Raw genomic sequence first — 13615 nt, forward strand, 5'->3', positions numbered from 1 at the left:
GACCCCGTGTGACGTACATTCACAGCGTCCGCTCACTAGAAAACGGATATAAACATACTTAAATATTTTTTTTTGTAAATACAAACTTATTATACATATTAACACCCAGACCCATCACAGAAATTAAAATTGAACTAAACCCAAACTTGATGCGATTGTGTCGTTTTATTGCGAATTACCTTCCAGCTCCATCATTAGACCCCGATTACTATATAGAATTAAAATACTCATCAATACAAAACGAACGAGCCCAAACTCGATGCATTTAAGTCGTTTTATTATAGAGTTCCTATGGCCACCTTCCAGCTCCATCATCAGATCAGCTCCATGTCATCATAATATTGCATGGTCATCCAAATCACATGTGTTTGCGAAATTTCAGCTTAATCGGTTGCCTGGAAGTGGGTCTTAATTCAGTTTGCAAGATTCCACCCATACAAATATGAGCCAGTCGTTGTAATATGACGTCACGCGCATAAAATGGCGGGCCGGCCGCCGCCCGCACTTTTAAAATTCAATATCTTGGAAACTAATTGACGTATCGAAATAATTCTTTCACGTGTATTTTTTATTTTTAACAGAGAATACAGAAAGCTAAAAAACAAAATTAGTGAACATTCTTCATTCGCGATTGGTCCAATTCGCTATTGGTCCAATTCGCTATTGGTCCAATTCGCTATTGGTCCAATTCGCTATTGGGCCAATTCGCTATTGGTCCAATTCGTAATTGATCCAAAATGAAAGAAATAAGGAAGTTATTCAACTTTTACTACTATTGCAGAAAAATTTAGCCAGTAAAATTGAACAAGCTTGAGGTCGAAACATATTTTTTTAAAGTATGGTTAATACTAATTTAAAGTAATAGGAAAAGTTTACTGAAAACAATATGGGTCTCACGTTGGTGTTTTCAGGCGTTTTGTGTGAAAATCTGATACTATCGTGGACAGTGAAAACTTCTCTTTAACCCAACAGCTGTATCAATATTAGTTTCTTTGTACACACTTACCTATACCTCTTCGCTCGTATTCACAAACATTACTATGAAGTCTCACAGTGCGCGTGGACGCACAGGGTGACACACGAACCAATCACAGAGCTCTATTTAACGCTGTGTGTAGAATTTGCTGCTTCACTTATGCAAGCATCGTTTGTGAATACGTGCGACTTTGTCAACATTCCACAAAGCCCCAATAAACCCAACCACTAGCCCCCTTACTAATAAAACTTACACGCTTGTTGATCAGTGTTTTAAAGTGACGTTTAGTATGGAAATGTCATTTTAAAACAGTGATCAACAACTGTGTAACTTGAGAATTTTCTTCACCATCCAGTACGGATTACAGCTAAGTTACAGTCCCATGCATGGCTGAGGAGTTTTAATATGAGTTCATGTAGGCCGGTCCCGGCGGCACTGCAATGCCGGGTCGACCCGTAGGAGGAGTGGAGCAAGCCCCGGTCTCCATCCAGAGATACAAAAATCAGTTTAATATACTGGTCCCTCAGTGAGGGAACTTTCAGATATTAAGCTGAAAAGAACAGATACTACACTTTGATCTTAGCCAAAAGGCCGAGAAGCGATAACCAGTTGGTGAAACGCGAGGAGGGTCTTTACGGGAAAAAAAATCTGGACACCGCGGGCTAAAATTTAGAGCCTCACTGCGGAGTGACATCTAGCGGACGTTTTGGTGCACTAAGTTGTTTGATGCCTGCTTTGTTTCGGCACCCATGTCTCTACCAGATTCAAGAAAGCTCTACACTGGCATTTTTTACAATTTAATTAACAAATAAAGGCAGCTTTATTAATAGATACGTGCTCTAAAGTTGAAATACATAATTATTTTATAGATGAAATGAACAAAAATTTTGTTACAGGCAGATTAAATCGATCTATATACACAAGTTTCTTGCACGTGGTATTTTGCTATTATGACTGCTCACGATGGACTTATTTTATCTGTTATAATCTCGACTCTCTAAAGCACAACATTTGTGATTTTGTTGGGGTAATGCAGATGCACACAGCCGACTGCGATGGTAGAGACATCTAACGATGCCGCTACGAATTTTCATAGTGTAATAGCGACATCTAGCGGGATGGACGGACCTAAGTATCACAAATAATTTTGCTAGAATGTAGAGCCATTTTTTTCACTCGTATTGTTGATATCAGATGTAAAAACCCTACTTTATCTGAAAGGGATGCTAAAAAGAACATGGAATTTTGTTACCCAACACTTCAAAAACGAAATGATTGTGGTTTTATTTAATAAGTATCTAATGTAGAGTCGTAGTTTTAATATTTTTCCATGCCATATTCACGATGCTAAATGCTGCATAAAGTGATAAAGTATAAATCTGTTTATACAGTTTTATTTGAAATGTATTTTTAACAATTAAAAAGGGTTTTCTTCGTATTAATCAAAAAACTCTACACAACGCGACCAACCGCAACATTACAAATTAATATTCTAATTACAGTTATTTTGTCACATATTTTATTATTGCATTTCATTTAAATGTAATTTTGCACTTATTCAAATTAATTATTTTATGTTGTCTGAGCTTTGACGAGACGTCGCCAATGTCGTCATAATATTAAATTGAACGGTGCACCTGACTTTCCCTCCTATATCCTTCATGCACCGAGTACGAACGCTATACCACCTACCTACATTATATCTTCAGAAGATAGGCTTTAATATGAGGAATTCTGGGGGGACGGCGCGTACGCAGTCCCCACTACCAAAAATTACGCGTCCGAGTTATCCACATTAGGGATAATCGCAGGGGTCAACCCGTCCGCAGTGCAATGGACAGGCCTCGCCCTGGGGGAACCGCCTTCTTGATCACGGTGTCCCCTACGCCAGGTAAGTATGATTTCACTGTGTCGAGCTGGGGTAGTCAAGAAAGGAAAAAAAATCTGGACACCGCGGGCTAAAATTTTAAGCCTCACTGCGGAGTGACATCTAGTGGACATTTTGGTGCACTAAGTTGTTTGATGCCTGCTTTGTTTCGGTACCCATGTCTCTACATCACATCGCCAAGATAGCTCTACCGTGGCATTATTTACAACTTTTTTTTACAAATAAAAGCTCTATTAGTGGATAGAGCTCAATACTCAATACTCAATATGTTTATTGCTTCCTTAAGTACATTTAGGTGTTACATATATTTGGAGATCATTAAGGACCCTGTTGGGCGCTGCAAACTTAAAATCTAAGGAGAGGAGGCTTCTTTTTATAGATAGAAAGTTATAGTTTAGTTAGGTACATCGTTAATTAATTTTATCGTCTAGATATTATTTTATGGTGTAATAGCATTTCGTAGTTAATAGCTCTTTTAGTCCTGTTATGAATGTACTATTATTATTTTCTTTTAATAAATGATCGGGCAATTTGTTATATATTTTTATGGCCATATATTGTAGGTGCTTGAAGAAGATAAATTTAGGCGGATGGTTGGTATTTTTAATATATTTTAGCTCTACTATTGATAACCATAATATTAGTTTATAGATGAAATGAACAAAAATTTTGTTGCAGCCTTAATATCATAGCTTAATATCTATACCTACACAAGTTTCTTACACGTGGTATTTTTATAATAATACGCGTATTTTTATAATAATATCACACAAAAGCTACGAAATAGATAAAAAAAAATTTTAGAATTATTATTTAGTACTCACACACAGTTTTTATTATTACCAAAAATACCAATAAATATTTATTTTAGGGATACAGTTCCAAAAAAATAATTTATTTCTTTGAATCTGTATTTGAATCGCAAGGAGCAATAAAATAAATGAGTATTAAAGAAAATAATAAGAATAACAAACTATTGATGTAAATAAATTAGGATCAGTAGGATTCGCTATATGCAAAGTGGGGACTGTGATCGTCACCATCGATCGCAGCGCGCGATGTGAGAGGGATGCTAAAGTAACTTTGGACTTCATTGTGTGAAACTACTAATATTATTAAGTATTTAAGTAAAAACGCTAAAATTCGCGATATGGATCACGTTATAATAATGTTGTGCTATAAGTGTAGGAACAACGGGAAAAGTAGTTTGTGCAATCATGTTATTATCCATCCCATATGTATTATCATGATATTATATTTTTCTTATAATTACTCTATAGTTATACAAAACATTTTAGATATTATTTTTAGTGAAATACAATTTGAAAATCATTTTCATACTATCGGTTGCCATAATCTGACAGACCTCAAGTCCAAAATAATTGTGGTCATCAGGCACACATCAAATACAATAAATTAAAAAATGTAAATGCTTTTCTAATGTCATAATATAAAAACTAAAAACAATAAAATTAATTTCCCGAAAGCTCATAACGACTCTTTCCTTTTCACACAGTTAAAATATTATTATCACCTGAATCCAAATTATTATTTACAATATGATTCCTCAACCTTATTTCATTGTGTTCATCGTGTAGAGCGATTTACATTAGGGGCCAGCTAGCAGCTGTCACCACGCCCCTCTCTCCAAAGCATCGAGTGACTCTACAATGGAACGAGATTATGACGATTAGTCGCTAGATGGCGCTTAGTCAGTATCATAAGGATGACTCTACATTTTAAATTCAAAAATTTTAATAACAACAATTACCTACAAAATGCTACTACATACTAAATAAAAACTAATTAAAATGTCTTAAGAACACGTGTTCCTAAACGCATACTTATTTTTCCAGATGACCTAGTCTTTTTGTACATAATATTATTATAAGTTATGTAAATCATTCATTATTTTAGTAAAAATAATGTGATATTGATATTTTTTACTTAAAGGTGTTTTACAAGGTTATTACACTACTTCGAATTATTTTGTACAAAAAATAAGTCGAAAAAATTGTTTAAAAAATTCGAATCTTTGAAGTGGTCTTATTAATAATAAAATCTTATTAATAGTTCCACGAAGTCAAAAAAAGCACCTTGTATTAAATAAGATTTTTAATCAGATTATATTAAAATGATAAAATAATATCACATATAATATAATAATAGATAATAATTATGGCTCTACATTTTATGAAACTTATAAGCGATACGCAGGTCTCGCCAGATGTCGCTATTAGACCATAAATAATTCTTAGCAGCATCGCTAGATGTCTTTACCATCGCAGACGGCTGTCGGCCTGTGTGCATTTATGACATTTATTACCCCCTTACCCCAACAAAATTGTCATGAATGTTTGGTTTTAAAGAATCGAGAGTATAGCAGATAATTAGTCCATCGTGAGCAGAAAGTCCACTAATAGCAAAATACCACGTGTAAGAAACTTGTGTATCGATGTAGGCTGTAACTATTTTTTTTTTTTCAATTTCATCTATAAATTATTTATTATGTATTTCAACTTTAGAGCACGTATCTATTAATAGAGCTGCCTTTATTTGTTAATTAAATTGTAAAAAATGCCAGTGTAGAGCTTTCTTGAATCTGGTAGAGACATGGGTGCCGAAACAAAGCAGGCATCAAACAACTTAGTGCACCAAAATGTCCGCTAGATGTCACTCGGCAGTGAGGCTCTAAATTTTAGCCCGCGGTGTCCAGATTTTTTTTCCTGTAAAGATCCTCCTCGCGTTTCACCAACTGGTTATCGCTTCTCGGCCTTTTGGCTAAGATCAAAGTGTAGTATCTGTTCTTTTCAGCTTAATATCTGAAAGTTCCCTCACTGAGGGACCAGTATATTAAACTGATTTTTGTATCTCTGGATGGAGACCGGGGCTTGCTCCACTCCTCCTACGGGTCGACCCGGCATTGCAGTGCCGCCGGGACCGGCCTACATTAACTCTAACTCGCATTAGCCGAAGATATTTTTCATCTTCAATGCGAACTATAAAACATACAACGCGCTAATCGAAATTCCATCCGTCCCCGACAGCCGCATCTTCCTAAACCACAGTAATAAAATTAAAGAAGGAATATGCAGCGACGCCCTTTTGAGGCTCCATTAAAGTGCCCATTAGGCTAGTTCCTTACAAAACTGATGATTAACAAGAAAGACCCTACTCCCTATCCTATGCTACTAATATTGATGTGTTAAAGTTTGGAAGGATTGATGAATGGATGTTTCTCTTTAACGCTACTGAACCGATTTTGATGATGTTTGAACTAGAGATACCTAAACAAAGGATAGTTTTTTATGCAGGTTCTTAGAAGGTTTCCATACGACATGACTGTCATAAAATATTTAATTTAAATTCTTAATGGCACTTAAACACGTCCCAAATGTTATGCCAAATGTAACTTGGAAGATAATAATATAAATAAAGTATAGCAAGCCGCCTCGGCTTCGCACGAGTGTTTACTGAGTTTTACACGGGTGCTAAGTTTATGATATAAATAACCTTCCGCTTGAATCACTCTATTAAAAAAACCGCATCAAAATCCATTGCGTAGTTTTAAAGATCTAAGTATACTTAGGGACAGACAGCGGATAGCGACTGCTTTATATAGGGTGTCCCAGAATGGGTGAATCAAACTAATAGGCAAGGTAGCTCTACTAATGTACTATCCCAAAAAATATGAAAAAAATAAAACGCATTTAAGGAAACAGAAAAAAAATATTTGAAAAAGTGAAAATAAATCAGCTTTGCCTAAGTATCTAGCTATAATTGCTGCGTTTGAAGTTTATTTGTACTCTTTTTTCTTACTAATATTAATTGTACATGATCGCTTCGTTTATCTGTAAACAAACTTTTGAAAATAATGACTAAATTTCGAGTTCAGAGCACTTTATTTAAAACTAGCTTTCCGCCCGCGACTTCGCCCGCGTGGAATTTTGTCTGTCACAGAAAAACTTTATCGCGCGCGTCCCTGTTTCAAAAACCGGGATAAAAACTATCCTATGTTCTTTCCCGGGACTCAAACTATCTCTATGCCAAATTTCATCAAAATCGGTTGCGAGGTTTAAGCGGGAAAGCGTAACAGACAGACAGACAGACAGACAGACAGACAGACAGACAGACAGAGTTACTTTCGCATTTATAATATTAGTTAGGATAGCTTTCCGCCCGCGGCTTCGCGCGCGTGGTCTACCATTATCTACATATTTTACGGAACCCTATTTTTTTCCAAAATAAAATTTAGCCTATGTTACTCGTGGATAATGTAGCTTTCGAATGGTGAAAGAATTTTTAAAAACGGTCCAGTAGTTTTTGAGGCTATTCATTACAACCAAACAAACAAACAAAGTTTTCCTCTTTATAATATTAGTGTAGAAAAAATCCGACCTCAAAAATTTTTTTTTCATATTTTTTTGGGATAGTACATTAGTAGAGTCCCCTGTCAGTTTGATTCACCCATTCTGGGACACCCTGTATACTATGTAGTTATGATAAAAACAAGGTAATGTAAAAAAGTCGTTTAATTAGGAATACTGTCGCTGCTACAACTACGCGTAAGTACTGGGCGGTCACGACACCGGCGCGCGCGCATCTTTCGCGCTCAGCGCCGCCAGCTGCTCGCCGGTGCAATATTCTGGGAACGAAAAGGGAATTTGTATACAGGGTGTTAGGTAAATGGGTATATGAGCCGACACTAGCCCATGTTAACATAGGCATATAAATGGTATGGTGAAGTCAGAAATTTGATATCATCATTTTATTTTTTTTAATTTTCATACAAAATAAATTTTATAAAATCCGATTTGTATGAAAATTAAAATAATTAAAATGAAGATATCCATTTTCTGACTTCACCATACCATTTATATGACCATATTAACATGGGCTAGTGTCGGCTCATATACCCATTTACCTAACACCCTGTATAAATAATATACAAAATTAAATAATTTATTTGTGAAACACCGTATCGGAACACTTGCGCGAAAGACATTAGCGCGAAGACACACACAGGTAAGGAGTAGTGTACAAGCAAAAGATGTGTTCAAGCCGTGATCAGCCTTTTCGGCATACAATAATGATAAAAATGTGTCCAAATGTTAAATAACGTTGTTAGCCGACTGAAGAAAGGGTAGTTACTGTTGTATCTCGGATAATCACAATTTTATTACTATCATTACAGCCAAGAGATGTTCACTCGCTGCTCAACAAAGGCCTCCTCCAAAGGTAAGTAAGGATTCATATTAATTTTCACAATGTCATTACCAGCCAAAGGACGTCCACTGCTGGACAAAGGCCTCCAAGGGCTTCCACAACGACCGGTCCTGTGCTGCCCGCATCCAGGTAATGAGGGTTTTCGCGTATGAAAAATCCGCCAGATGGCAATACGTAGACGCGAGGTCCAAATGCTGCATGATTGGTTATTTTTGACATGACATTGACAGATATGTCAAAATCCACCATTCACGCAGCAGTCAGAAGACCCCACATCCACGTCTCGCCATCTAGCGGATCTTTCATAAGCGAAAACCCTCATTCCCGCGACCTTTACTACATCGTCGGTCCACTGAGTAGGAGGCCTGATATTGCGTATGCTCTGAATAACGTGCCGAATCCTCATCTCATCACCATCATCAGGTCATTACTTTCCCCAGTGCAGAAGCACAGCCCTCTAATGTATCCGAGGCCTACACTTGTACTTGCCACGACCAGACGGGTCGGGGAGTCATGATTTTTGCATATTTGCTCTTTAGTCGCATTTTACCACATCCACGGAATGAGTGGGAATGATCAGATTAACACCAGGAAGAACTAGGTGGATAGTGAAAAAATAAAGTAAAATTATAATGGGGCAGCAAGGTTCTAGATTGGAAGCCATGTACCGGAAAGCGCAGCGTACGACGACTTCATAAAGGTAGCAAGAAGGCGCTGGATGCAGGTACCAGATTATTATGGGCATATTGGGAATCATGGGGAGGCCTATGTTCAGCAGTGGACGTCCTATGGCTGGGGTGATAATTATGATGATTATGATGATGAGATGGACAGTGAAAATGTATATTTACAAAAGCGAAAGGTTACTGATTGACTGACTCACACACTCATCACGAAATCTCAGAAACCACAAGTGCTAAATTCTGCAGGGGGGTTCCTTTTAGAACTTAGGTGCTCACTAAGGACGGAATACGAAACTCCACCCCTAAGGGGATAAAACGGGATCCATGCATACGAAGTAGCAAACAGCCGCTAGTAATAAAGTAAAAACTGTATTCCACTCACGTATTTTACTAGGTTCCCAGCCAATGTGCTCCCCTGTACGCTGGTTCTCGGCCACGAGCCAGTCGTACAGCGGTCGGAAATACTCCAGGAGACCGTCCGCCTTCATCGCGCGCTGGCCCGTCAGCGCTTCCATGGCGTCCGGCCAGGGCTTCGATGAACCCATCTTTAGCATGTTTCTGGAATAGTAAATGGTTAGTTTGAATCATAAGACGTCGACGGTTAGACAACGAGTGAATCATAGGACCTCGACGGTTAGACAACGCGTGAATCTTAAGACGCGTTTAAACCAAAAGGCATCCATAACTGGACTAAGACCTCCCCCAAGAGTTTCAACAATGGTTCTATCACTATATCGGGCCGTCAGTGCCTCCATGGCGTCCGGCCAGGGCTTCGATGAACCCATCTTTAGCACGTTTCTGGAATAGTAAACGGGTCGTTTCAATCATAAGACGTCCACGTTTAGACAACGCGTGAATCATAAGACGTCGACGGTAAGACAATGCGTGAAACATAAGACGTCCACGGGTCGACAACACAAATGCGTTTAAACCAAAAGGCGTCCATAACTGGACTAAGACCTCCCCCAAGAGTTTCAACAATGGTTCTATCACTCCAGCGCCTCCATGGCGTCCGGCCAGGGCTTCGATGAACCCATCTTTAGCATGTTTCTGGAATAGTAAACGGGTCGTTTCAATCATAAGACGTCCACGGTTAGACAACGCGTGAATTTTAAGACATCGACGGTTAGACAACGCGTGAATCATAAGACCTCGACGGTTAGACAACGCGTGAATCATAAGACCTCGACGGTTAGACAATGCGTGAATCATAAGACCTCGACGGTTAGGCAACGCGTGAATCATAAGACCTCGACGGTTAGACAACTCGTGAATCATAAGACGTCGACGGTTAGACAACTCGTGAATCATAAGACGTCGACGGTAAGACAATGCGTGAATCATAAGACGTCCACGGGTAGACAACACAAATGCGTTTAAACCAAAAGGCGTCCATAACTGGACTAAGACCTCCCCCAAGAGCTTCAACAGATACGGTTCTATGCTGGCCCGTCAGCGCCTCCATGGCGTCCGACCAGGGCTTCGATGAACCCATCTTTAGCATGTTTCTGAAATAGTAAAATGGTTCGTTTGAATCATAAGACGTCCACGGTTAGACAAAGAGTGAATCATTTTAAGATTTAAATAATTTTATTGCTATTGTATCCTAATCAATCCCTTGCTATTCCTGTTGTTAAATATAATTTCCAATCCGTTAATAACATTCTTCCTTCTACCGTGTTCTTCCTACCTTTATTTCCTGACTCGAACTGCTCAACAATAATCTTAACGATTAAGAATCGGAATAGGATTCCGAGTAAAACATATGGTGGGTTGTTGGCAAATAACCCCCATATCTGGTGACCCCGACGACGGAGAAGGAGAATTTCCGAAGCAGTCGAAGTTTGGAAAAATTCTACAAAAGGATAAGGCCGCGGTGTGGTCATAAGCGGTGAGCGATTTTTCGAATTTTAACAATGGGCAATGAGGAAATTTTAAAAGTCAGCGTAAGAGTCCCGCAAGTCGCCAGCACTTCCTCTGCTGCAGTTCCCTACAGCGACATGAAACACCGGATTGCAGAGTTGACCAAGCAAGTGGCTATGCTGACTAGCAGGCTCGAAGATTCAGAGAACCGATCGCGTGCGAGATCTCAAAATAACAACCGGTACAATCGCTCACGCAGCCGCTCTAGACCAAGACAACCACCTCCTGATCATCCACACTGCTTCTACCACTACACCTACGGTACGAAGGCGAAGAAGTGTAAGCAGCCTTGCAGCTTCCCCTCGGAAAACTTCAAGGGCGGTCGGAAGTAGCGGCCCACGACTGCCCCTCTGCAACAGGCCGTCTTTTCGTTACGGATCGCACATCGAAAATGCAGTTCCTCGTGGACACTGGCTCAGACCTGTGTGTTTTCCCGCGATCTGCTATCAAGACGCCCTGTACTAAGACCAAGTATGATCTCGTCGCAGCGAACAACTCTGTCATTCACACTTATGGACCTGCACTGTTACACCTGAACTTGGGACTCAGGCGAGATTTTACTTGGAACTTCATCATAGCAGACGTTTCAAAGCCCATCATCGGTGTGGACTTCCTGAGCCACTACAATTTGCTTGTGGACTGCAGAAATCAACGTTTGGTCGATGGAATCACAACCCTGTCTGTAGCAGCTGTTACTTCTGGAACCTCAGACGACATCGCTTCTGTCAAAGCCGTCATTGGTGAGACCGAGTTTCACGCACTTCTACGCGAGTTTCCAGAAATCACCAGACCAGCAGGCGTTCGTTCTCCACCCAAGCACAACACACTGCACCACATTAGAGTCAGCCCTGGTCCACCGGTATCTTGCAAGCCTCGACGTCTTGATCCAGTTCGCTTCCAAGCAGCGAAGAAGGAGTTTGAGGACATGCTTGCGTGTGGTACGGCTCGACGTTCAGAGAGTCCATGGTCTTCCGCTCTGCACATGGTGAGGAAGAAGGACGACGGATGGAGACCATGCGGCGACTACCGAGCGCTTAATGCCAGGACCATTCCAGATCGGTATCCCATCCGTCACATACATGACTTCTCCTACCAGCTCTCAGGATGTACCATCTTCTCCACCATCGATCTGGTGAAGGCATACAACCAGATTCCGGTAAATCCAGCTGATATCCCCAAGACTGCCATCACCACGCCGTTTGGTCTGTATGAATTCCCATACATGACGTTTGGGTTAAGGAACGCTGCGCAGACCTTTCAGCGGTTCGTCGATGAAGTTCTTCTGGGTCTTGACTTCTGTTTCGGGTATCTCGATGATATCCTGGTGTTTTCCAGCAGCCCAAAAGTCCACCTGGATCACCTGCGTCAGCTGTTTGAACGTCTGAAAGAGTACGGGTTACTAGTTAACACTTCGAAGTGCAATCTTGGCCAGTCAGAGATTACATTCCTCGGCTATCAAGTCTCTGCAGCTGGAACTAAGCCTCTGGGGACTAAAGTAGAAGCCATACAGAACTTCACACCACCGAAGACCGTCAAGGAGCTTCAGCGTTTCCTCGGTATGCTCAACTTCTACCGACGCTTCATACCGAATGCCGCTAAGATCCAAGCACCGCTCACCAGTATTCTTGCTGGCCCTCGGATCAAAGGTTCACAGCCTATTACCTTGACGCCGGAAATGCTGAAGTCGTTTGAAGACTGTAAGACTTCTCTGTCGCAAGCCACTCAACTCATTCATCCAGACCCTTCTGCTGAACTTGCCATAGTCACGGACGCTTCAGATGTAGCTATAGGAGCCGTGCTACAGCAACTCAAGAATCAAGTCTGGCAACCCTTGGCTTTCTTCTCTCACAAACTGAGCGCCTCCCAGAAGAAGTACAGCCCGTATGATCGAGAGTTACTTGCAGTATACGAAGCCATCAAATACTTTAGGCATATGGTTGAAGCCAGAACCTTCACTGTGTTTACGGATCACAAGCCACTCACATTCGCATTCTCGCTTAACAGAGACAAGTGTTCGCCTAGACAATTCAGATACCTTGACTTCATCTCACAGTTCACCACCGACATAAGGTTCATTCCTGGGCGCGACAACATCGTCGCCGACGCCTTATCACGGATCGAAGAAGTAGCTTGCGCCGTGGACTACGAGTCTCTTGCACGTTCTCAGGAGAGTGATCCAGAGCTGCAAGAGCTTCTTAAGCATGGAACAGCCTTGAGACTGCAAAAAGTTGCCACTGAGGCGAGCAACACGCCTGTCTACTGCGACACGTCTCTGCCATCTCTTCGTCCGTACATTACGCCCGAGTTCCGCAAGCAAGTCTTTGATGTGCTACACGACTTACACCACCCAGGAAGATCAGCTACTGTGCGACTGGTGACACAAAGATTTGTTTGGCCAGGGATTCGTAGGGACTGTAGAGAGTGGTCTAGGCAATGCCTAAAATGCCAGAAAAGCAAAGTCTCTCGACACACTACCTCTCCTCTATCCTCTTTTCTTCCACCTTCCTCGAGGTTCTCTCATATACACCTCGACATCGTAGGGCCATTACCTTTGTCATGTGATTACAGGTATCTCCTCACTGTCATAGACAGGTTTACTCGGTGGCCTGAAGCGTATCCGCTGAAGGACATCACCGCGGAGACCTGTGCTGCTGCCCTCGTGTCTGGCTGGATTGCCAGATTCGGTTGTCCTGAGCGGGTAACCACAGACCGTGGTCGCCAATTTGAGAGCCACCTGTTCCAGGCCCTCACTTCTTTGGTTGGTGCGCGCCATCTCCGCACCACAGCCTACCACCCAGCGGCCAACGGTATCGTTGAGCGACTCCACCGCCAGCTCAAGGCAGCTATCATGTGCCACGCTCCAGCTTCACAGTGGACTGAAGCACTACCACTGGTTCTTCTAGGCATGCGTAGTGCCTG

At 41.1% G+C, this 13615-nt stretch overlaps 1 protein-coding gene and 3 non-coding genes across 9 annotated transcripts in view; 1 reads left to right on the top strand and 3 right to left on the bottom strand.

Moving 5' to 3' along the window:
* Positions 1–1386: 1386 nt before the first annotated feature.
* On the bottom strand, positions 1387–1579 carry LOC135074317 (U2 spliceosomal RNA). Its single transcript, XR_010257813.1, has one exon. It is a non-coding gene; the product is annotated as a U2 spliceosomal RNA (small nuclear RNA).
* Positions 1580–2713: 1134 nt separating this feature from the next.
* On the bottom strand, positions 2714–2875 carry LOC135074315 (U1 spliceosomal RNA). Its single transcript, XR_010257811.1, has one exon. It is a non-coding gene; the product is annotated as a U1 spliceosomal RNA (small nuclear RNA).
* Positions 2876–5625: 2750 nt separating this feature from the next.
* Positions 5626–5818, top strand: LOC135074316 (U2 spliceosomal RNA). The gene has a single exon (XR_010257812.1). It is a non-coding gene; the product is annotated as a U2 spliceosomal RNA (small nuclear RNA).
* A 1563-nt stretch (positions 5819–7381) lies between these two features.
* LOC135073718 (angiotensin-converting enzyme-like) overlaps positions 7382–13615 on the bottom strand; it is a 52829-nt gene continuing 46595 nt past the window's right edge. For 5 of the 6 annotated variants that reach the window (XM_063967867.1, XM_063967868.1, XM_063967869.1 and 2 more), the window contains exon 11: positions 9748–9823. In XM_063967867.1, coding sequence (XP_063823937.1) covers positions 9763–9823 — 61 coding nt within the window. In that variant the 3' untranslated portion in view covers positions 9748–9762. Of the gene's footprint in view, positions 7510–9155; positions 9332–9747; positions 9824–13615 lie in introns of those variants that run through there. The other variant, XM_063967870.1, reaches the window with a different exon arrangement.

Source organism: Ostrinia nubilalis, chromosome 8, assembly GCF_963855985.1.
Source record: "Ostrinia nubilalis chromosome 8, ilOstNubi1.1, whole genome shotgun sequence".
NCBI lineage: Eukaryota > Metazoa > Arthropoda > Insecta > Lepidoptera > Crambidae > Ostrinia > Ostrinia nubilalis.